The sequence below is a fragment of the Sorex araneus genome, chromosome X (genome assembly GCF_027595985.1).
Source record: "Sorex araneus isolate mSorAra2 chromosome X, mSorAra2.pri, whole genome shotgun sequence".
NCBI lineage: Eukaryota > Metazoa > Chordata > Mammalia > Eulipotyphla > Soricidae > Sorex > Sorex araneus.
Genome location: NC_073313.1, coordinates 238,012,082 through 238,035,616, shown reverse-complemented (window position 1 = coordinate 238,035,616; position 23,535 = coordinate 238,012,082). Strand labels below are relative to the sequence as shown.

The window sequence follows — 23,535 nt, the reverse complement described above, 5'->3', positions numbered from 1 at the left end:
TTCCTGCTCCACTACCTGAGCTTTTCCCTGAGGCTTCACCTTGCCCCCATCTCACCATATGGATCTTGGGGCTTGCCTATGTTCCCAATCATGGGAGCCAATTCCCATTGTTCCTGTTTCTCAGGAGAAACCTAACTGACAGACAAGGCGAGGACTTGTTTTAAACTCAACTCTGCCCCAGGGGTCAGGAAGAGTCATGAAACACCAGGCCATCAGCCTCCCATCACTGTTCCTTGATAATCAAAGACAGATCGTAAAGAAATGCTTAGCAATTATAACTTCACACAGAGCTCAGCAAGCTACAGTCCTGATTCCAAAGAGTTGCCACCTGGCTGAGTACACGAAGGGTAACTGCACACAGCCATTTCCACTCCTTTGTATAGTGTCTGGCTACATGTGCAATACATCAGCAGAGCTAAAGGGCTGCAGTGAAGATCTTCCTGCCAGCAAAGCATAAGATGTGTACTCTCTGACTCTCAGCAGACAAAGTTCAGTGACCCCTGCTTTAAAATATTCTTGAGGGCACTCACAATGTACCATTCATCCTTGCATCCCTGATAATGTTCCCAACACAATGGAGGCATCCAATAAACATCAGTCAAATTGAAAAGTATAATCCAATTTCTGATCACCACTCAGAGGGAGTGCTTTATCTACTAGAGAGCGGGGGATAAATACTAGTTCCCAGAAGAAGATACATTAAGAATAATTATACTATTAAGTCTCCTCAAAGGACCCGGGGATCATTCATTCATGGCCATAGGACAGAAACCCAAAATGTGAGATTCGGGGAAGGGATGAAAGACAGGAAACATCCTCAGTAGGTGACCCAAACTGGAGGCAAAGGTAAAGGGTAAAAACTAAGGCAGAGGTCAGGAAGCTCTGAGCTCAAAGAGGAGAGGAAGTAGGAGCACAGAACTGAGTAGGGGGTTGAAAGAAATGACTGGAATGTAGTGAACCAAAGGCCAGCAGAGTATAGGCTATTGGTCTGGAGTGAGAGCTGTTAGGACAATACCTGAGGAAAATATGATGGTAGGGTACTTCATTACCATTCAAATGTATAAGAGAACTTTACAGAAACTCATGGCAAACACCTCTATTCTTATCATTATCAGGAGCACTACACTTATTCCACTGCAGGGATCCACTAGCAAGAAAGACTCCAAACTCAAATATGGAATTTTGATGTTACAATTTCGAAAAATATTAGCCCTAAAAACACCTCTTCTGTGTAATAGCTTGACAGAAATATGTGTGTGTGTGTGTGGTGTATGTGATAACCAGAGAACTTTTGGTGGACACACTATTATTACAAAAATAGATGGAACATAGCATATTAGTCTACAGTTTTTAACTATACAAAGAAAAAACAAAAAGAGAAGAAAATAAATGAATATTTTGCCTCCAAAAGTTTCTCTTCTCAATAGACACTGCATTTTGTGAGGTTGATCTTGGTTTTTCCAAGCCACCTCCTACACATCTAAAAATCTCAGAAACTCTCAGTGGCCCTCAACATTTTAAATGCTATTAGTATTACAAAGAGGTAAGGGACATGATGTTTATAAATTCTATTTATAGATGTATATGTATATGTATGTATAGTCTCTAAGCTCTAGGGTTATATGAAATGTCAGAGAATTTCATCTACTAACCTATTACTATTAAAATTTAATGAGTGTATATACTGACAGGATCATTTCTTAATACTGGCTAGCACAATATAGACCCACAAGGAAATAACTATAGAACTTTTCTGCATTTAAGAATATTTAGTTATGTCACTTCTTGAAGGAACTGGATTTTTTACTGCCACCTTGGGAGATGTTTAACAAGAACCTGTAGCTAGCTGACCTGCAGGGTTGTTTTATTGGTGTCCTACCCAAATACTTATCTCAGGAGGAAGAGGGAAGACAGAACCTCCCCCTGGTTCTTGCAAACCTCCATACCCAAAGGACTCCAACTATTCACTGGAAACACTAACTGAACAGAGGTTCCAAGATTTTATATTGCATTTATTTTAGGCGTGTATTTGGAATGGACTGCCATATTTAAAATTTTTGCAATGTATCTTTGTACTTTAGTCACACAGTTTCATTATGTACCCCTTGCTATCCTCTGTAAACATGTCATCTGATTTCCTTGAGGTATCAACAAGACCACTAAACATGCTTCATGTAGTTATCAGCATCATAGGCATTACAATTTATTTATTCAGAAATATTGGCATTACACATTAAAGAAGATAGGAGATACCATGTAAAATTTCTTTTAGACATCACTATTGATATTATGAATAAAAATGTCAGATTATAAGTGAACCACATGCTACTTAACATTAAATGCCAATAAAACAGATAAGGACTAGACATTTTAAGTCAAGCATCAGTGTCCTTGATTATAATGTGAACAAAGCAAGGAAAGAATAGGTTCTCCTTGTAGAAAGCTTGCTATTCTTTAACCTAAACTCTATGATTTAAATTAAATATTATAAAGATATTTCTTTCAAGAAAATCTTAATTTGGGGTCCATACAGTCAGTAAAACAGGTAGCACATTTGTTTTTTACTAGGTGGGCTCAGGTTAAATGCCCAAGATCTCATATTGTCCCCTGAGCTTGCCAGGATTTATCCCTGAGCACAGAGCCAGGAGTAAGTCCTGAGCACAGTTGAGTGCAGCCTCAAAACAAACAATAACCCAAAGGGAGAAAATCTTAATTTAAGAAGTTGATGAAAGGCATACATTTTTTTTTTCTGGATACAATAGTAAAGTCACCTTCTCAGGGACAATATTAATATCAGGTAAAAGGGCTTTAATAGTTTCTAGAGGGCAATGCGAGATATGTTACATGTGCCATAGTACAGAGAATGAATTGGGAGAATAAAAAAATAATGAGTGGGGTATGGGGGATGGGGAGAAGAGACAGATGAGAAGCAAGAGAGGTCAAGGTTAGGGTAAACTGGTGGTGTTAGTGAATGATAAAGCTAAATATCCAAACTGCAGGGTCAACAATACTGAAGTCATGAGACTCAAACTTCAATAACCAAGCTTAAAAAGGTGCCTGTCAAGATGGCAGGCAGGGGGTGGGGAGTTGGCGAGGGAAACTGGGAACAAAGGGAAGTTGACACTGATCACAGGATTGGTGATAGAACATTACCTGTCAGAAACTCAACTATGAGTAACTGTAAATCATGGACCTTTAATAAATTAAAATTTAGAGAAAAAAATGAACTGGGGGCTGGAAGACAAGAGCTGAATTCAGGCTTTGCATGGATCAAGTACATGAACCTGGGGAAGTTATTTACTCTGTCTAACTTTGTTTATTCATCTGTAAAATGAGGATAATAACATAATTCACTTCAAGTGTGCATATAAATTACTTAACAGTATCTAATAGTAAGTACTTAATAAATGGTCTCAGCTGCTACTACTCTCATGAAAATGAAGGAATGCAGAAGGAAAATATCTCATTCTTTTCTTTTCCTGAATTCATTTTACTTTATTTTAAAAAAATTTTTATTAGTGAATCGATGTGAGGTACAGTTACAAACTTAGGACCTTTCGTGTTTGCATTTCAGTTATACAGTGATTGTTTACCCATCTCTCCACCAGTGCCCATTCTCCTCCACCAATATTTCCAGTATGCCTCTTACCACCCCCACCCCATCCCCCACCACCCCACCCTGAGGTCATTCCTTTTTGTTCTCTCTCCTTTTGGGTGTTGTTGTTTGCAATAGAGGTATTGAGTGGCCATCATGTTCGGTCTCTAGTCTACTTTCAGCACCCATCTTTCAACCAGAGTGGGTCCTCCCAATATCCTTTACTTGGTGTTCCCTTCTCTATCTGAGCTGCCTTTTCCCCCAGTATTCGAGGCCAGTTTCCAAGCTGTGGGGCAGACCTCCTGGTTCTTATCTCTACTACTCTTGGGTGTTAGTCTCCCATTCTGTTACTTTATATTCCACAGATGAGTGTGACCTTTCCATATCTGTCTCTCTCTTTCTGACTCATTTCAAAAAATATCCCACTCTTGTAAAACAACCTAAATTTAGAATAATCTCAGATTTACAAATCTGACCGACAGTAATCTTAAAGTACAAAATCTGTTTCCATGTAAATTTTGGTATAACTTAATTTTAAGTATCCAAAATGAAGGATATGTTGACACAATATCCAGTATCTCCATTTAGAAGATTACTTTGCCACTAATATGATTCTCCAGGAATTCAAAGACATAGAAATAGCTTCATAATGTGGCACTGATTTAAAAATGTCCCTTGAATATTGTATCTGATATATTTAATTTTAGTTGTATTTATGCACACTTATTTGCATGAAGAAAATGCTTACTATATGTATGAATGTTGTTGACTTGCATTTCTTATAGAAGTATGAGAAATATTACATTTCTAATTGAATAATTTTTATAATACAAAATAATATAGTTATAAGAAAGGGGATGCAGAAAAATTCAAAGATTTTCTTGGTCATCCAAATATAATTCTGATGAAAAAAGGAAGGAAACTCAATTTTTTTTCATGTATCAAGCTCTACTGCACTGAGCCAAATAATAATGGATAGACAGTGTTGAAAGTCTAAAATAAGACAATTCCCACCCATCTTATAATGATTTTTGTTTATGGGATTTACTACACTCATCCTGGAATCAAGTACATATGTGTATATCATTATTATTATTTTATGATTTAATTCTAGTCCGTACATTTAAAAAATCTACTGAATATTTATACTTGGGTAACTTACATACCAAAAGACTGTAATAAAAAAGTAACAGTTTTTCATTTTGTTTCTCCAGGCATAGTTTGTTTTATATATAACCCTCGGTGTTTGGGGCAGCAAGCATAGAACTGTCACTTCAATCGATGCAATGCCAGGAATCTACTTCACAACTTCTGAGTCAGTTCTCTCCCTAACTCTCAGTTCTATGACTCAGTAACAAAGTCTGCACTTACCCTAATTAGCTTCATGTTGTCCATTTGTTAAGAAAAAATATGTCACACATGCATTTCATCATATCACTTGTAGTGATAAAGATAGAGAGACTCTTACCTTCCTTCTTGTCTTGTGGACTGTAAGGACCAAACCTATGCGGTGGACTGTTACCATTTCTCCTAGAGGTGGCTAAAGAGCTCTGACAGTTCCCAAAGCACTGCTTAGAATAGGTCCCACACTCTGCAGGTTCCTAAGGAAGGAAAATAAAAAATTACATTCGCTTTGTGTTAATACATTCCAACTCAGGCAATGGAAGTCAATTCAAAGAATGACTGATTTATGACTAATCTTTCAAGAGTCTATTGTATTTAAGTCCCAACGGGGGCAAATCAAAAATGGCCCTATCAGTTCAAATATCTCAGAATATGAATTAAAAAAATACTGACAGTGTGCTGCTAAGGATTAGGAGTGCTGATAGCCAACACCAAAGAGGATTAGCTTTATTATTCTTTCCCCCATTTACAACTGGCTTCTTTCAAATATTCTTCCATCTGGGAGTGCAGCTTGTGGCAGTGTCAACACAAGAATACAGTTCATGCCAAGGGTGTTTCTCTGCCAACCAGCTGGTTCCTCTCTCTTTCCCTCAGTGACTAAGTGCATATGCTCCAGGACAAGTCAGAACCCAAGCAGGTTTGCCACTGTAATGCCATGAGTGTGTCCCAGTGCAGACACTGGCTCTTTTGGCCAGGAGCTAAAACAAACACTGATGACAATGCCAGACAGTGAAGCTCCTGAGATTTTTTTTTCTATCTCTCTCTCTTATTCTCCTTATTTCCAATATTAACAGCCTGTAAACAAATTCACAGTTTCCTTAAAAGTGCTGTATCCAGAATAACACCCCATAAGCCATGTTCCACAGGTGCGGAAGAGGTGGGGGGCACAGGATAAGAGAGCTCTAGCTATTTACTCAAGAGGGTTGAAGTACTGAGAGTGAGGTTTTGCTCTTGCTCATACGTGTCTTCCTAACATATTTTGGAAGCCATTTGAAATGCTGCCCTTGACCATTTTTGGGAGGCACAGGCAATAAGCAATAACACAAATTTGATCCCTGAAGCATTTCCCTTCTGAGAAAAGCATTTGACCTAACCCATGCATTTGACTCAGAGCTTCCTCTGTAGTTACAAAAACTCAGAATCTTACTAGTCAAACAAAATATTTAAAACATTCAATGTCTGCATTCTTCATAGGCTATTAAGATGTTTTCAGCTGCTAAAGGTCTCAGAATTTTTTTTTTAAATTAAGACTTAGAATACTTTTTCATATCCAGTGTTATATTTTGTTTCTATACCAGCAGTCAAACTAGTCTAGTACTGAAGCAAACTATTCCTCAGATAAATTGGAGCCTAGGAAGGCATGAGAGGTAGGAATTACCTTGCAGAGTCTCATGTTCTGATTTTACAAGAACAGAATTTTTTTTCTGCTTTCCCAACTCTTTGATAAATGACACAATCGATATCACAACAACTGATCAGTAACCAGCCTAATTAAAGTATTCAGCCTGTAAAATAGAGCTGTCGTGGAGCCCTCCATTAGTGTCCCGGCCAATAAAAAATATAATGGATTTTAAAACATATTCTGTTTCTACCAAGATGAGCTTGCAACAAGAGGAAGCTGTTTTGGGAAAGAGAAGGAAAAAAAAAAGGTCATAACCCATTTTTAATACCAAGTCTCTAGGCTCAAATAGAATTACAATTGAACCTCAAGCTCATCCTTTGAAAAACATGTTTCTGTTTAAAATGATTTTGATTCAATCAAGGGCTCATTATGTATTCTTCACCAGGTCCTCATCAAAGATGTTTACGTATCTTGTACATCTGAGTAATGTGGGAAAATACTCCAACATCTGTATATTTTGACTTTTCTTAAGTAGCTTTTTCATTTTTTTAACACCAATATAATGTTTGAGGAACCATTTTGGTATTCTTGCCAAATATGACTAATTGATTTGCTTGAATCTCTGAGTAATACTGAGCTCTTTTTCTAAGTTACAGATGCTTTTTATCATTCCAGAGGTTGACTGCTATTCCATAGGAGAATACATCCAAAACATGAGCAGGAAAACACAGACACAGTAAAACAGATTTGAGATATCCTTAGACACAGTAAAACAGATTTGAGAGATCAAATAGCTGAAGCTTCCACCCCCCCACCCCCACCCCCAATTTAATAGAGATTAACTGTACATTAGGCTGCTATTTTTATAAGTAGAAATGTTCGTTAATCTTCCTGGGTACCATAAAGATTCTCAATAAATGAAAATCAGGAACCTACTTATCCCTCATGGAAATCAGGTAAATACTAAGAAAATTTAAAATGGATCTTGTTTAAATGTCCTCATAAAAATGGCTTTTTGTCCCATTTCATATCCCCAATCGATATTCCACTGAACTCTATTAACAGGAAACCTCTGACACAGGGGCAATGAACTGCAAGCTTAGTGCTTTCTTCCCAAGGAATGATCATCAGTTCATCTTAAAATGTGAAATATCTACAGTCAAGGAAAATGCAAATAAAATACTACCTTACCTTGTGGATCCCAAGAATAGAACACAATTGTGCTCACAATAACTTTTATCCCCCCACCTCACACACACACACACACACACACACACACACACACATTTGTATAAACTCAAGTGCAGAGTGTTCTATATTGTCTATCAGTTGAGGGATTTTATTCCAAAACCTTAGAAGTGATCTAACTTCTAAGTATTTGGAGGGGTGACTTGAGGGCTGCAAAAGCCTTCCAGAACATCCATATCCAAAACCTGAGTTCTATGGAGCAAAGCCCAAATTAAACAAGAAAAGACCCCTTCTCTCATGATAAGTTGCAACAGATAAGGTTTTATAACTATGTACATAAGTAAAATCTATTAAATATTCATGGAAGCCTCTCTGTCACTTAAGCAGACACAAATGTTGAAAACAAGCTGGCTCATTATATATAGTCGCCAGTAATTGGCCAATTTACATTTATTTAACATTTACAAGGTTATGTACAGAGGAGTAAAAAGGTACAGTTACTACTTTCAAATAGCTGATAATGTAACAAAAAATAAGGTATAGTTTATAAATTAACTGCTTCCGCTTATTTTCTCTGATAAATTTGTTTCCAGATGCAACTTTCATTCAATCACTCATTCATTCACATATATTGTCTACTATGTACTTGGAAATAAAGATCAATTAAAGAATAAAACAGATAACAGGGGGCCAGGGCTATGGCTCAAGAGGCTAGAGAGTATTCAAGACATGAATGAGGCCCTCAGTTCATCCCAGTACCCCAAGTTTCCTCCAGCATTCCAGGTGAAGATCTGCTGGTCTCTGAACATAGCTGCGGCAGCTCACAGTACCTCCCAGCAATAAAACTGCCAGGCCTGAAAGCTGGACCCAGTATCTCCAGGAATTGCCTCCAGATCCTGGGACATTACTGAGAGGTGTGGGATATTAAAAACAAAACAAAACAAAACAAACAGTTCTAACAACAGTATTTGTCAGTTATAAGTACTGAGCAAGTACTACTACATACTGAGCACTCATCTCCGCTCACTTGTATATTGTATATAGCCATGGAAGAGCCAACTTCGGATTTAATTCACAAAATACAAGGCTACAGAATTTCATTTTAGCCAGTGTGAGTCACAACTACCTTCTAGCCTCGCTAAATTAGAAAACCTTTACATGTGTTTATGTTAAATTATTAAAACTAATATTTTATTTTTCTCTCTTACTGAGAAACCTTGGTTGAAAAGAGAATAAATGTTTATGCACTTGAGAACACAATGTTAGCATACCATCCTTGCCACTAAAGTGATTAAGCTCTGATTAAGAAGTTTCTGTGATGTGAATCCTACAAGCCAATCAATGAAAATAATATAAAAAGATGTTTTAAACCATAATGCTTTAGTTTTATATGATAAAGTCTTATACATATACTGCAGAAATCTACACGTTTCTGGGAAAAAAAAACTAGGAAGCATGGACCTGCTTATATTTGATAAATTACTTACTTCCTATGCACATTTTAACACCTCCTAGTTATACCTAAATTATGCAATGACCTGTTAGCCACACAAATCCATGAGAGGCCTGCAGGGCATATTTTTCCAATTTAAGGATAAGTCTGAGTCTTTACTACCATATTAGTGATGTGAGTTTGCAAATACTGGTGGTGGTTTGGGCAATTTGCTCTGAAAAATAAAGATTATCATTACCTCTGCCTGTCTCTCTGGCCTCCTCAGAATTACCAACTGGATCATGCCTCGTATATTTCCTTCCATGGACATGGAGCGCCTAAGTGTTTCCATAGCTTCATGGTTGGACTTTCCCAAAAGAGCTTCCCCATTAACAGCAATCAGTTGGTCATTTATCCGTAAACGGCCATCCTAGTCAGGAAAAAGAAAGACTATCATTAAACAGAGATACACAGGTGATGATATGTGGCTGTTGGGGTGGGGGGAGTTCAGATTTAAAAATGAGAAAAGGAAAAAATACCTCAACTACTAGGGATGATTTATTTTCTGTGGCAGAATAGGACTCTGGAGCTTATCAAACAATCACAAATACTAACAATAAAGAATAGTGTTAAGATATATTTTTAGAATCACGAAGAAGACATGAGCTGCAATAATTTAGCCATTTGTCTAATGCCTCTTCCCGAAAGTTTTGGCAAGCAAGCTAACCTAGCCTGGTTCTTATATTTGCTCTGAAAGGGACCATGTTGTTGACGGGAGCAGAGGGTTGGGAACAAAAGGAAGTGGTCATACATAGCTCTGCAAAGAAAACAGCAAAGCTTCAGACTTAAATATTATCCATTTTACACCAGTTACGGGTATGTTAGATAGCATTACTAGCCTCACTGATAGTGCAAAAAAATATCCTCAATGTAATTTTGTCTGACATAACCCAAAAGTTGTGAATCTGCTTGTTTGTCCAAGAATACAGAGTAAAGAAACAATTTTCTATGATATCTTCTGGCAGAAAAACTTTAAAACCTAACACAGGAAATTGTCAAGCTGTTTGGGAAGGGTGGCCCTTCGTGATCAAGACTCAGCATCTTCAGAAACAATACTACCCACCAGAGAGCCTTCAGAACTTCAGTGGACACTGGAGAACAAGGTCTCTAGTCTAAATCACTTCTAGGACCAGCCAGACTTTAGCACCTATAGCCATACTCACTCACTCACGGGTTGATTTATTGCAGCAACTTGCAGGCTGATCTGCCTAGAAATGAACTTAGGGGCCCACAGTACATCTTCACAATAGAGAGTCTAAAAGAAAACATCTCAGATATCAATAGTCTGAGTAGAAACATGCTTCTTTTATGCCTGTTTTAATCCAGGGTAGAAACTTCAAGCTTGCGGCATTGATGAAATATTAGGTATATTAATATGCCACTGCTGCTAAGTTTTTTCTTTTTTAACAGTATGGAGAAATTGAACAGGGAATAATGTGATCACCTTGCAAGCAATCTACCCTAATTTGATCTCTGGCATGGCACATAGTTCCCCGGGCACAGTCAGGAGTAACTCCTGAGCACAGAGTCATGAGTAAGCCTCAGTAATTTCGGGTATAGTCAAAGCTCCCAATACATCCCCTTTTTAATATACAACAATAACGCTGTAGCACTGTCGTCCCATTGTTCACTGATGTGCTCAAGCGGGCACCAGTAATATCCCCATTGTGAGACATGTTACTGTTTTTGGCATATCAAATACACCACTGGTAGCTTGCTAGGCTCTGCCATGTGGGCGGCATACTCTCAGTAGCTTGCTGGGCTCTCCAAGAGGGACAGAGGAATCGAACCTGGGTCAGTTGTGTGCAAGACAAACATCCTACCTACTATGCTATTGCTCCAGTCCACAACAATAACAGTAGGCTGTATAACAATCTGTGTTCCTAGGAAAGTTTTCCTCAAGCTCTTCTAGTGATTTTCACCAAAACCCAGGATTGAAGTAGGTACATGTTTTTATTAATATTTTGCAGAAAAGGAAACCAAAACCTACACATTAAACAACTTTCCTCCAGTCTAAAAGTCAGTCAGAGGCAATGTGTGTAGGTTTTATTATTTTGGCCTCTTCTGCCTTAACTAGAACTCCATTTGTTATACATCGCTAGACTACTGATGCAACATTAAAATAGGGAAAGGGCAATGTTAAACGGTTTTCTTGCTTAGAAATATCTGGGACAAATGTTCAAAAATGTTCAAATGAAATGCAAAAGGAGAAAAAATCTGTCTTAAGAAAATAAAAACACCAGGGGGCGGTGTGGGGGGGGGAAAAAGAAAAGAAAAACAGGGGCTTGGAGCAAGAGCACAGCGGGTAGGGCGTTTGCCTTGCACTCGGTCAACCTGGGTTTGATTCCCTGTACCCCATATGGTCTGCCGAGCACCGCCAGGAGTAATTCCTGAGTGTATGAGCCAGGAGTAATCCCCATGCATCGCTGGGTATGACCCAAAAAAGCAAAAAAAAAAAAAAAAAAAAAGAAAGACAAGGAAAACACACATAGCATATAATGAGTAAAAAAATCCAAACCTAGAGCTTTGGGAAGGAATCCTGTGGAAGAGCCAATCAACGTTGAGGAATGGAGTAGCAGGTGGTCAGGGGAGAGGGGCAGTGGTGAAAGCCTTTCTGGGATGCTGGTATCTTTGTGGAGGTGCCCGGCTGGAGCAGGTGGTAGCCAAGTAGGAGCCAAGTCCAAAAAAAAGAGCACCTACCCCATGTGAGGTGACACCAAGGGGGTTTGGCCACAGGAGAGATACTCAACCACATCTCAACTGTGTGGACACCCAAGCACACTGTCTCAGAGAGAGTTCTTCTCCCCAATTTCCTCCTGATTTCCCACCCCACATACTGTGATTTGAAGTAAGTCTGGAAATGAGATGTACAGGAAAGGCTGGAAACTCTTCATTATCTTATTTGGAGGGAGGCGCATGCATACATAGAAAGATTTAAGTTATATGGCATTGATAAGAAAACTGCCCAAATAGTTCCAGTTCTGAAAGTTAGAAACAAGCAAAGAAACATTTCTGTTCAGTTTGGCACTTGCTGGAACTAAGAATGGGGAGTTCGGGGCAGGGTGTGAATCTTGTGTGGGCAGTGGGGAGTCTCAGTAAAATCTTTCATGATGATGGGAGACGTAGGCGTGAATTTTATAATGGAGGAGGAAGGGGGAGTTGGACGAGGTTCCTAACTCTAGTCACAGGAAATGAGGTGTAGGGTTGGATTTGTAGAGATTCATTTTTGGCAGAACACCTCATTCTCTTTGACAGGAAGAAGGATGATAAAGATGGAAACTTTATGTGCATTTCTAGATGGGAGGGAATAAATATTAGTGAGATCTTTCAGTTCACCTCTTGGGAAACTTCTTTGTGAAGGATGGGGCAAGAGTAGAGTGAAGAGACAGACAAGAGTAAAAGAGATATAGAAAGAACATTTTTAAACAAAAACTCTATTGTCATCAGGTATTAAGCATAAAATTTTTATTTCCAGCTACTTTTCAAGTAGCAAGTAGGTAGAACTACACTAAATTGCAACATGTTTGCTGCATATCAGTCCAAACAAAAAAGGCATGTGTGTGTGTGTGTGTGTGTGTGTGTGTGTGTGTGTGTGTGTGTGTTTAGAAGACATTCCCATTCATCACAAGTGTCATTAGGGAGTTGTGGGCATTACAAAAAAACCTTCACTCGCATTTTTAGGCTTGGCTAGTGTATTGCTATTGGTTTGTGCTTTTCATTTATAAGATAAATGATGCGTAATTTCATTAATGGTGATGCCAGTAAGCACCATGTTGTTCTAACATTTAGAATATAATCACAGAATTCAGAGTTGGAAGGGTCCTGGGAGGTCATCCCTTCCAACCTCTTCCACTTACAGATAAATAATGCGATGCCCAAAGAGGATGAGAAACCATTTATCGAACTCTTCTGAAGAGAAGGCATATAGATTAGGACTTGCTCAGAGAGCTAAGGTCAGAGCTGGATCAGAATAGCCTATATCCCAACTTCTCTGAGTTCCCTATTCACCAGCCCTCCACTGAGATGCAGTATTTAGTCTCTATGAAGATTATTATTCAAATTCAGATGTTTATATGTTAGCTATCTCCCGGAGAGTAAACTAGATGAAAGTCAGAGTTAGAAGAAGAGACTGTGCTTGGTCTGCCAGAGACACAGAGAAAATGAGAAGTGGAAGAAATCAGGTTGCACACACACACACATACACACAAGTATCTACATCCAGTATTGATCAACTGAAGTTGTGAAGTTGTTCATTTAATGGTGAAATCATAATTCAAGATCATCAGAGGCCTCAAAACTTATGTTTAGGGGCTGGAGTGATAGCACAGCGGGTAGGGCGTTTGCCTTGCACGCGGCCGACCCAGGTTCGAATCCCAGCATCCCATATGGTCCCCTGAGCACCGCCAGGGGTGATTCCTGAGTGCATGAGCCAGGAGTGACCCCTGTGCATCGCCGGGTGTGACCCAAAAAGCAAAAAAAAAAAAAAAAAAAAAAACTTATGTTTATTCTGCTTTGGAGTAATTGTGACAAAAATAAGTGGCTTTTATTCATTTTGTTTTTTTCTATTAATAACACGCTCAAGAAATACTGAGGCACGAGAATGCGTGCTCTCATCAAATGTTTTTACCCTTAGTTAATACCCAAGGATGTTACTCAGTAAGTGTGAATCTCTTTCGTCATTATTTGGGTCAGGCATACGTTTATTAAAAAATAATTTTCTGCTGTGGACTGAATGTCTGCCACCCACCCCAAGTCCCAAGTTCATATGTTCCAATTCTTGTCCCCAGTGTGACAATAGTATGATATAGGGGGTCTTTGTGGGATGATTTATGACAGCAGAGCATTCATGGGTGGGATTCATGCTCTTGTAAGAGATATCTGGAAGAGGGAGAGAGACCTCTCATTCCTTCAGTCAAATGAGGTACCTATCGACAAGGAAGGGGTCTTTGGCTAGACACTGAATCTGCTGACACCTTGATCTTTAGACTTTTTTGTCTCCAGAACCAAGAGCAATACTTTTCTACTTTCTTTTTTTTTTTTTTTTTTGCTTTTTGGGTCACACCCAGCGATGCTCAGGGGTTACTCCTGGCTCTGCACTCAGGAATTGCTCCTGGCAGTGCTTGGGGGACCATATGGGATGCTGGGGATCGAACCCGGGTCAGCCGCGTGCAAGGCAAACGCCCTACCCGCTGTGCTATCGCTCCGCCCCCCCCTTTTTTTTTTTTACTTTTCTACTTTCACAAGCAACCTTTTCTATGGTATTCTGATACACCAGCCAAAAAAATACTGACACTTTGCTGCATGCTTTATTGCCACGACACCTAACCCAAAAGACCTCAGCTATGCTCTTCACCTCTGCCAACCTCCTTAATCAGTTCTATCAGTCTTCCTGCTAAAAAAGAGCAAAGAAAGCTCCAAAACAGGAAGGAAAAGAGAATGGAGGTAAAAAGGCATTTCCTCTGAGCACATAATGACAAATGAAAACTGTGAGGAGATGAAGGTCTTCGATGTTCTGGGATGGCTTTCTATCCTTTCAACTCCATTCTGATTTCTAACGCAGAAGGAAGAAAAGGAGCAAGAGGCAACAAGATATTTGATGTTACATTCCCAATTGAACTAAGCACTTACTATAGGCTAATCCTTTAGAAAACTTTGATATATATTCTCTCATTCAATTCTCACAGCCTGATGACATAAACAGCACTCTCAAGATTTTAGGTAACAGTGAAGTCTCAAAGGTGACTATCAAAAGACAGTAGCATGACCTGGTCTACACATCTGAGTCAGATATAGAATGATGGGTATTAATGACAATGGTTATGAGTTTCTACCTTGTGTAGTCATTGGGTATAAACTGCAAAAAATCTTAGAGTTCTAGAGACAATTAAATATTGACAACAACGTTATACACTGGGGATGATTGTTTCCAGCTTAGAAAAGAATCACAAGAACAAGATCTAAATTGCCCCATAATTGGAAGTCTGTCTCATGAGCTGGGGGAGAGGCAGCTGGAAGAGACATAGGATTGCTCCAAACAATGATGGTTGGAGGAATTGTTCAGGATGGTAGATGTATGCTGAAGGTAGATAAAGGACTAAATGTGATAATCTCTCACTATCTGTATTGTAAACCATAATGTCCAAAAGTAGAGAGAGAGTATGGGGGAAATTGTCTGCCATGGAGGCAGGGGGAGGGTTGGAAAGAGGTGGGTATACTGGGTGGTGGTGGAGAATGTGCACTGGTGGAGGGATGGGTGTTTGATCACTGTATGACTAAAACTCAAACATGAAACTTTGTAACTATATGTCATGGTGATTCAATAAAAAATAAATAAATTCATGGTTTATTGTTACTTTTCTAAAAGCAGATTTGAACTAGGTTTGGGTCACTCCAAAATCCATTTTTAGTAGACTTGGTACAAACTCCTGATCTCTATTCATGATTCTTAGTTCTGAGTATATGATAAAAATGAAAGAATCTTGCTACTTGGGCAAGAGAGAGTGGGGAGAGAGAAAGATACAGAAAGGGAGAGAGAGAGGGGGGGAGAGAAAGAGAAATAGAGAGAAAGAGAGAGAAAAGGAGAGAAGGAAGAGAAGGAAAGTGCCTTCTATAGAGCTATAGAGGCAGGCTGGGGAGAGAGGATGGCAAGAGGGAAACTGAGGTCATTGGTGATGGGAAATGGACACTTATGGAGGGATGGGTATTGGATCATTGTATGACTGAAATCTGATCATGAACAGTTTTATAACTGTGTATTTTACAGTGACTTAATTGAAAAAATAAAGGTAAAAAATGAAAAATAAATATTTTTTTTAAAAAAAGAAAAAAAGACTCTTGCCTCCTAAAAACAAATATTTATACCATTGATTTGCTTACGAACTTGGTTAATTCTTTTTTTTTTTTTTTTTTTTTTGCTTTTTGGGTCACACCCAGTGATGCTCAGGGGTTACTCCTGGCTTTGCACTCAGGAATTACTCCTGGCGGTGCTCGGCGGACCATACGGGATGCCGGGGATCGAACCCGGGTCGGCCGCGTGCAAGGCAAACACCCTACCCGCTGTGCTATCACTCTGGCCCCCAGGTTAAGTTAATTCTTGATAAGGGAGGGGAGTGGAACACTTTGCAGAATGTTTTCTATGGACACTGAAGTTTGTTCATGTATTTCTGGGATTACAATGTCTTCACCTTCAGCACCAGCCATATTCAGCAATACTGGATTGTTTGCTACCTCTGCTACTTTTACAGATAATACTAAAATTTCACCAGTGGGTGATGTTTTATAAGGTTCCTGTATCTATGAAGTTCTAATCAACACAGAAAGGAGAGTAAGCAAGGCAGGAGAGTAAGCAAGTACTTGCCTCTGCAAACATGAGACAGCATCACGAGGAGGCTCTTTTTCCCAGGGCTAGTTGGCTGGGGCCCAAGGCCAGTTTGAATCAGGCCAGGGTGTTGAGAGGATTAATAGTGACCAGATGTCAGCTCCTGCATCTGCATGCTTCTAATGGGTCCTCTGTAAAGCTCCCTAGAATAATCTCAATACCCAGTCAGTGACCAAAGCCAAAAACCTGACTTGAAAAACTAGTGCAAGTACGCCTTGGAATGGGGTGGAAGTCCAGGTGAAATGGCACAGGGCTGTGGAAGGAGAGTGTCTGGAATAAATCTTTAGGGCCCTAAAATCACTCTCTGACAACATCTGTTTACTGTATTAAAAGAGAAAAAATAATAATCTGACTAGAAAACAACCTTTCATTTTGGATCGAAATAATTTAAATTAACTTAAAAGCAATAGTAATGAAAGGTACAGAATACATTGAGATTTTAAAGTGCATGCTTAGAAAATAGAGAGAAAAAAGCAAAGAAAAAGAGTAAAAGAAACTGGTAAAATAGGAGGCAGGTAATTTCTAGTCTTCAAAAGTAATTTACCTACATTGGTCCCTGTTTTACATCATCTGTCCTGACATAATTTCAGCTGATTCGAATGAGACCATTCTTTCCACACAAGAATTTTATTTTTCTAGGGACAGTAAATTGCATTTGGGTGTATCCACTGTGGGGATTTGGTTCACACTCTTCCTTTCATACAAAATATGATTTGCATTCTGGTCCAATGGTTGAATAACTATTGATCCTTCACAGCAAAGTTCAGAAAACCACTTTCCATGATTTCCTCCACAGGCAGAATTAATTGCTCCATTATCTCAGCACTGAGTTTACTTTTATATTTGTCTATATAACCCTTATCATGTTAAGTTTGTTTATGTATTTATCATTCTACCAGCTTCCTAGATTGTGGGATGATTCATTTAAAGCTTTCTGTCGCTGGTCTAGTGCATAATTCACTACAGCTGTTTAAGAAATGCTTGCTAAACTAAATTGCTCGAAAAAAATATTTCATGCAGATGCTTTTCCCATTCAGGACCATGTATAAGTTCCATCCACAGTGTATGAACTGTTTAATTTTCAAACTGTAACTATGAGAGATTTGTGAACCACTAACTTGTATACACCAGCAAATATTCAGAGAACCTCTATAATTCTAAATTGATTACATTTTCTGTGCTGATCTAATACCCACGAGTCCAGTTACATAAATTGTTAGATTTATTTATTAATTTATTTATCTTGTTCAGTCTTAAGAGTTTCACTATGGAGCAGACAGGTATGTCCAAGCAACACCAAACATACCAGTTACTTGACTTCTGTGGCATAAAAACTTTTGTAAAAAAGACAACTTAAGTCAATTTTTCATAGAGCATCATAAAATATATAATCAAACAATCTTGATATAATGCTTTCAAATGCATTATAATTCTTCCCATTTTAAAGACCTTGTAGGAAATAAAGGGCATAAATAAATGTTTCCATTTCTGTCTTTACTAATGTCATTAATAAATCTCATCACTTCCTCAGCAATATAAATTGAGAAGCAAAAACAATCATCACAAATATTCACAGGCCTGTTCTGCAGTAATTGGTCTCAATACTTGTTAGACACTTACTCTCTTTTCCTTCCATCCTCTCCTATCATCTTCCCGATTTTCTGGTTTCAGTTTACTATGGCTTAAACAACTCGATAATAAAAACCTATGGAAGTATATTTGTTATAGATAAATCAAGACAATTCTTCATGGAGGTATAATCTGATTAGAATTCCATCTCTTTTAACTTATGGAAAACTCTTAATATAATTAAGTTTTTGAGAAGAACAGAGTTCTTATTTGTTCTAAGACCACCTAAAGTGTGAACACCAGAAAAGTGGATCCCAACCATAATACCTAGAATAAAATTCTAACCCTATCAGAAATATTATATATACATGTATAGGATATTCATTCATATATATGGTGCACATATATGCATATATTTCACAGGACATAATTAGCAACAATTTTTAGAGTAAGACTACTAAAAACAATGTTTCTCTAGAGAAAACCTGAGAAAATCATGGAGTCCAGATACAGATAAAAAATGATGTAAAATTCTGTAGTATTCTCTAGCATGGTATACATTCATTCATATTTGAATTTTCTTGCATGAACTAAAAATATAAAACTGATAAATATCAGGAAGAATTATTCCAATGCTGATAATTAAAATCAATTCTGTGTTATTTCTTTTATAAAATTGTTATTGCCATAGAAAACTCTTAATAACACCGATTCCATGAATTAATATGAACATTTTTTACTTTCTTAAAGGAAGATGACTAAAAATTAGTGGCATGGGATCACTGATAAATATTTTTCTCATTTTTAAATTAGTTTCTATATTTTGAATGTAAATATCTTACTGAGTACATAGAGATTGTGGGTTTTTTTTTCCAGGCGAAGGTTCTGCTTTTCATTATATTTTGGGGGGTTAGGATAAAATGATTGTTTGGATTCTAACTGGTAAGGATTTGCAATAGTTCTATTTTCACACTTAGCATGCTTCTTTGGTCAGAGGTAAAATCCTGGAAGACATGGCTACTAGTAAAGAGCTTTGTGGTTCTCTACCAGTAGGAAACATTATCAATTTTGAGAAAAATAGATGATTGAAGAAATCGTTTAACTTTAGTGTTTCTTAAAAAGCTTCCCCTTTTATCTTCCTTTGAATTCATTAATTATAGATCTGACACATGATTTATAGATACCAGCAGAGGGTGGTTAGAAATTACTCACACTGGGAACTCCTATTGAACTCCTGATAAAAAAGTCTAAATGCTGTTAAATGTCCCATACTGAAAAAAATAAGACAGAATGAGAGAGAGAGAGAGTAAGAGAGAGAGAGAGAGAGAGAAAGAGAGAGAGAGAGAGAGAGAAAGAGAGAGAGAGAGAGAGGGAGGGAGGATTCAGGATGGTTCCTGGAAATTCTAGAGCTGTGTATTCTTTTGAAAAGCTCAAGCTCAAATTGAAGAATCAAATTAAATAGGGGGGACTTTTTAAAATAGCTTTTTCTTTTACCTATTATATAGTATAGATTATAAAATCTCACATTTCTCAGGGTAACTATTCCAAATTCCCTAAGCACAGAAGAATCAAATTACTTAAATTATGTCTAGTTCATATTCAGACTGCATGCGTTTGCAATTAGCTATGTCAGGCATTTTTCTTTCATTTAATTTCATCATCATCAAGTAGTATTTATTAAGCACAAACCTGGCTAATTAATTTTCTAGAGAATAACAGGTATTCTTAAATTCAGTCTACCTACTTAAGAACCCTTAAATAATCTATCTTATATGTGGCATTTCTCCCTTAGAAAAACTGCCTTTAAATTTTCCCTTAAAACATTGCCTTCAAATCTTTATTATTTCAAGAATTCAGTAAGATGCATTTCACTTCTCGGTAAGATACATTTTATTCCTAAATGTCATAGAGTCGAATAAAATCTGTCATTTAGATTGCTCTAACATTCATTCAGATTAGTGTAACACTTGGTGAGGGTTTTAGTCCTACTATCCCAGTTTTTTACATCATCGCTGTTCTTGCTCTAGAAGTGAATAGTAAGAGATGGAAATGATAGAAATCAGTGGCCAGAGAGGTACTGGGGAAAATAAATAGGCCTTCAGCATAGTGCCAGAATTTCAGGAATTTTACATCTGGCAAAAAGTAACCTATCTTTGTTTACCCCAAGGAAAACCCCCGGGAGCACAGAGCCCACAGAATCCGCAGGAAGAATTTGGCCATACTCTCCAAAGTAGTTTAGTTCTGACAAATCCACTTTCCCTAAAGGAAAAACAAAAAAAGCAAAAAAACAACACCTTGAGAACCAATTAGATGTATGAAGGGCCAAGAGAAAAAGATTGTGTTCTGGCAGAAAGATCAGCTTGTTGATTTCAGGTGAAAACCTGAGGCCAGATGCGAGAGTGAACATTCCCTGCTTATCTCCCCCCTGCTCCCTGGGCCCTGCAATCTGTTAGGAGTCTTCTGAAGAGGGACAGAAAGAAAGTCTCAAAACAATTTTTGTAAAACATTACCCTGAATCACATAACAGGTGGCGATTTTGTGAGGAATAACAGTGAATTGTTGAACAGAAGAACACTAGAGAAAAAAAAAAAACTATTCGTTTTTTTTTTCTGGCTAATGGGATTTCTTGTGAACAAACCTCAGGTCTCTACCCTTTACACTGCAAAAAGTAAATAAGACAAATGGATACTAAACATTCACAATAAGACCAAGTCGGTGATTGATGCCTCTTCCTGTTTAAGATCAGCTATAAATATGCTGTCCAGTGGTTTTTAATGGTGTGATTGTCTGACTCAGCAGACCAGTGTCAGGGAAGAAATTTACATAAATGGAAAGTGAAATCTTTCTGGGGAAACAGGACTGTAAGAAACTGCTTAGGTAAGGAGATGCTCACTTACACAACTGTGCATATACATATTAAACCTCTTTCCAGTATCTGCTTGAGCTTGTTATGGCCCATAAAAAGCTAAGATGTTTGCTTTTAATTTCCAAAAATTCATTTCAGTTTCAATTTCACTTGGAATAAATTCTACAAATAGAGCCGTTGTTAGGAATAAGAATGTCGGGCTGACGTTCACAAACATGGGCCGGACTGAATCAAACCCAACACTTGTTTTTAGATGGCGTGGCCAAGTATGACAGGCCTGATACTGGGGCAATGGCCCCTGCTTGTGAGGTACCCGCAGGTGGAGGAGAAGAAAGCCTTCCTCACAGTGCACCTGGACAGGCTCAAATCAGTCTCACTGGGTTCAATGCCTCACTACGTGACCGGAGGAGATGGAGTAACCACTGCCATCTGCAGTTTCCTTTGATGAAATGACAGGATAATAAGCCAGTGTAATGGGGCTGGAGAGATTGTACAGCAGGTAAGACAGTCACGGGTTTGACTCCCAGCACTGCATATGATTCCCTGATGGTCCTCCAGGAGTGACAAATGACCCCATATGGTCCATCAGGAGTGACTCCTGAGCACAGAATTAGGAATGAGCCCTGAGCACCACTGGTGCGGCCGAAAACCAAACAAAAAATAAACTGGTGGGAACATGAAGAATAAAATTAGAGAATTCACTTAAAATGCTTATCACAGTGTCCAGTATATATTAAGTACTAAATTGAAAAAAAAAACAGTTGTCATAATTATTATTTTCCATCTATTCCTAGGTTTGCATTTCTGGCCAGCCTCAAGAGTTTAATAGAATAGCCTCGAAAGTTTAATAGAATGAAATATTGACTCAAAATTTTACTCTTCTTTGCACCCACACATTCACTATAGCTGTATTATGGGTGGATGGGTGGATGATGTTTCCTTTTCTATTTACCTTGGATTCAGTCATTTGACTCACTTCAACCAATAATGCATTTGTGATTTTGGAACTCAAAATATAAGAAGCAGCAGTCAGAGCAGCAAGCCCTATGGCTCCTCACTGAGTGACAGGAATATGCTTGAGCCACCAGCTGATCTAGGCATAGGCAAAACATATGGAGAGTGGATATCCAGATCTCAGTGCTACAGTGTGAGTGGACACTAGCCTAAAGCAGAGCCCTTAAAGCTGCCCTGTAGAAACTTAAGGGGGAAAATATTTTGTGGTATACATTACTGCATTTCTACCATGATGTATTTATTTACTTCTTTATTTATGGTTTTGGGCCACACCTGGCCTGCTCAGAGCTTACTCCTGGCTATACACTTGGGCATGACTCCTGGCGGGACTTAGGGGACCATTTGGGGTGCCGGGAATACAACCCAGGTCAGCCATGTGCAAGGCAAGTGCCCTGCCCACTGTACTATCTCTCTAACCCCAGGAGATTATTTATTGTGCAGCAAATGCTAACTGACTCAAGGAGTGCACTAGACTATTATCTGTTTACGTGAATTTCTTATTTCCTAAGCAAAATAACATTTGCTCAGTCACTGAGTTGATGACATGTTCACAACATGGGCTGGGTGTAGAATCTAACCGGGTTTTCTTGCATTATGTATGGGGGCCTAGGGCAGAGGGTCAAACATATTTTTATCAAGATGGTTACAAAAAGGCTCACAGTGATTGAAGGGAGTTCCCAGGCACGGAGCTAGGCACTTCAAACACACTGTCTTTGTATCTTTATAAATGCTCACTAGATCACTCAGAGGTGAGCACTATTAATTTAACTGAATTCACAAATAAGGAGATGGAGGCATATTGAGAATAACATGCCCACATCCATGGGGGGTGGGAACAGCTAAGGCAGGATTCACAAGCATTAAGTTTGGTAGAATGACAGGATGTGAAATGATCAGGAGGCTGCAGGCAGCTGACAATGAGCGCAAGCTTGTTTGTTCCTTCTTGAACTACTTTCCAGCTTTAGTCATACCATGTGTGACATTTAGTTCATCATTAGAACCATGTACATTATAATGGTTTGCTTTATTATCCCTATTCTACACATGAGGAGACAGTAGTACAACAGGGCAAGTTTGTTGTTCATATCCATAATCAGCTAGAAGCAGTGATGTTGAACTGAATCCAGTCAAACTAGTTAAGAGGGCCACTAACTTTTGGGGGGGCTGGAGGGGCTCCAAAGCAGTTCTCAAAAGACCTGAGAAGACCCACTATCTAGTCTTGGCCAATAGGTTCAGAGGTTCATGCAGAGGTCCAAGGATGCAATCTTGGGTGCATCCTGGGCGGCACCAGTGATGCTCCAAGGACTACGTGTTGCAGGGAATAGGGTACATGCATGCTACACATATACCCTAACTGCTGTACATTCTCCAAGCCCCTTTTTACACTATTTTAGTAACTATGGTGGCATAGACCTCCACAATGTGAAAGAGAAGAATCAGTTTCTTTCCCTTTTTAATGGAATTTATGTTACTCCATATTCAGAGACAAATATTCATTCCCTTCTCCACGGTTATTTTCAAGAGTATAAGATGTGTGACAAATGACCTTTAATTTATACTCCCATCTCTACCAGGCTCCAGCGAGCTTACATTCTTGCAGGCATAATTTTCTCATTTTCTGCCTTTGTGTTGACTTGTTTTTAGCTTTGTTTTTCCAATTATATATTTTTAGGTTTCAACACTGTCA

The 23,535-nt window shown here is 38.5% G+C and overlaps 1 protein-coding gene across 3 annotated transcripts in view; it reads right to left on the bottom strand.

Annotated features, from left to right (window-relative positions):
* Nucleotides 1-23,535, bottom strand: part of PARD3B (par-3 family cell polarity regulator beta) — a 1,223,953-nt gene that overhangs the window by 494,447 nt on the left and 705,971 nt on the right. For all 3 annotated transcript variants that reach the window (XM_012933501.2, XM_055122817.1, XM_055122818.1), the window contains 2 exons: nucleotides 9,221-9,391; nucleotides 5,064-5,196 (listed from right to left, as the gene is read on the bottom strand). In XM_012933501.2, the coding sequence (XP_012788955.2) occupies nucleotides 5,064-5,196; nucleotides 9,221-9,391 (304 nt within the window). The remainder of the gene's footprint in view (nucleotides 1-5,063; nucleotides 5,197-9,220; nucleotides 9,392-23,535) is intronic.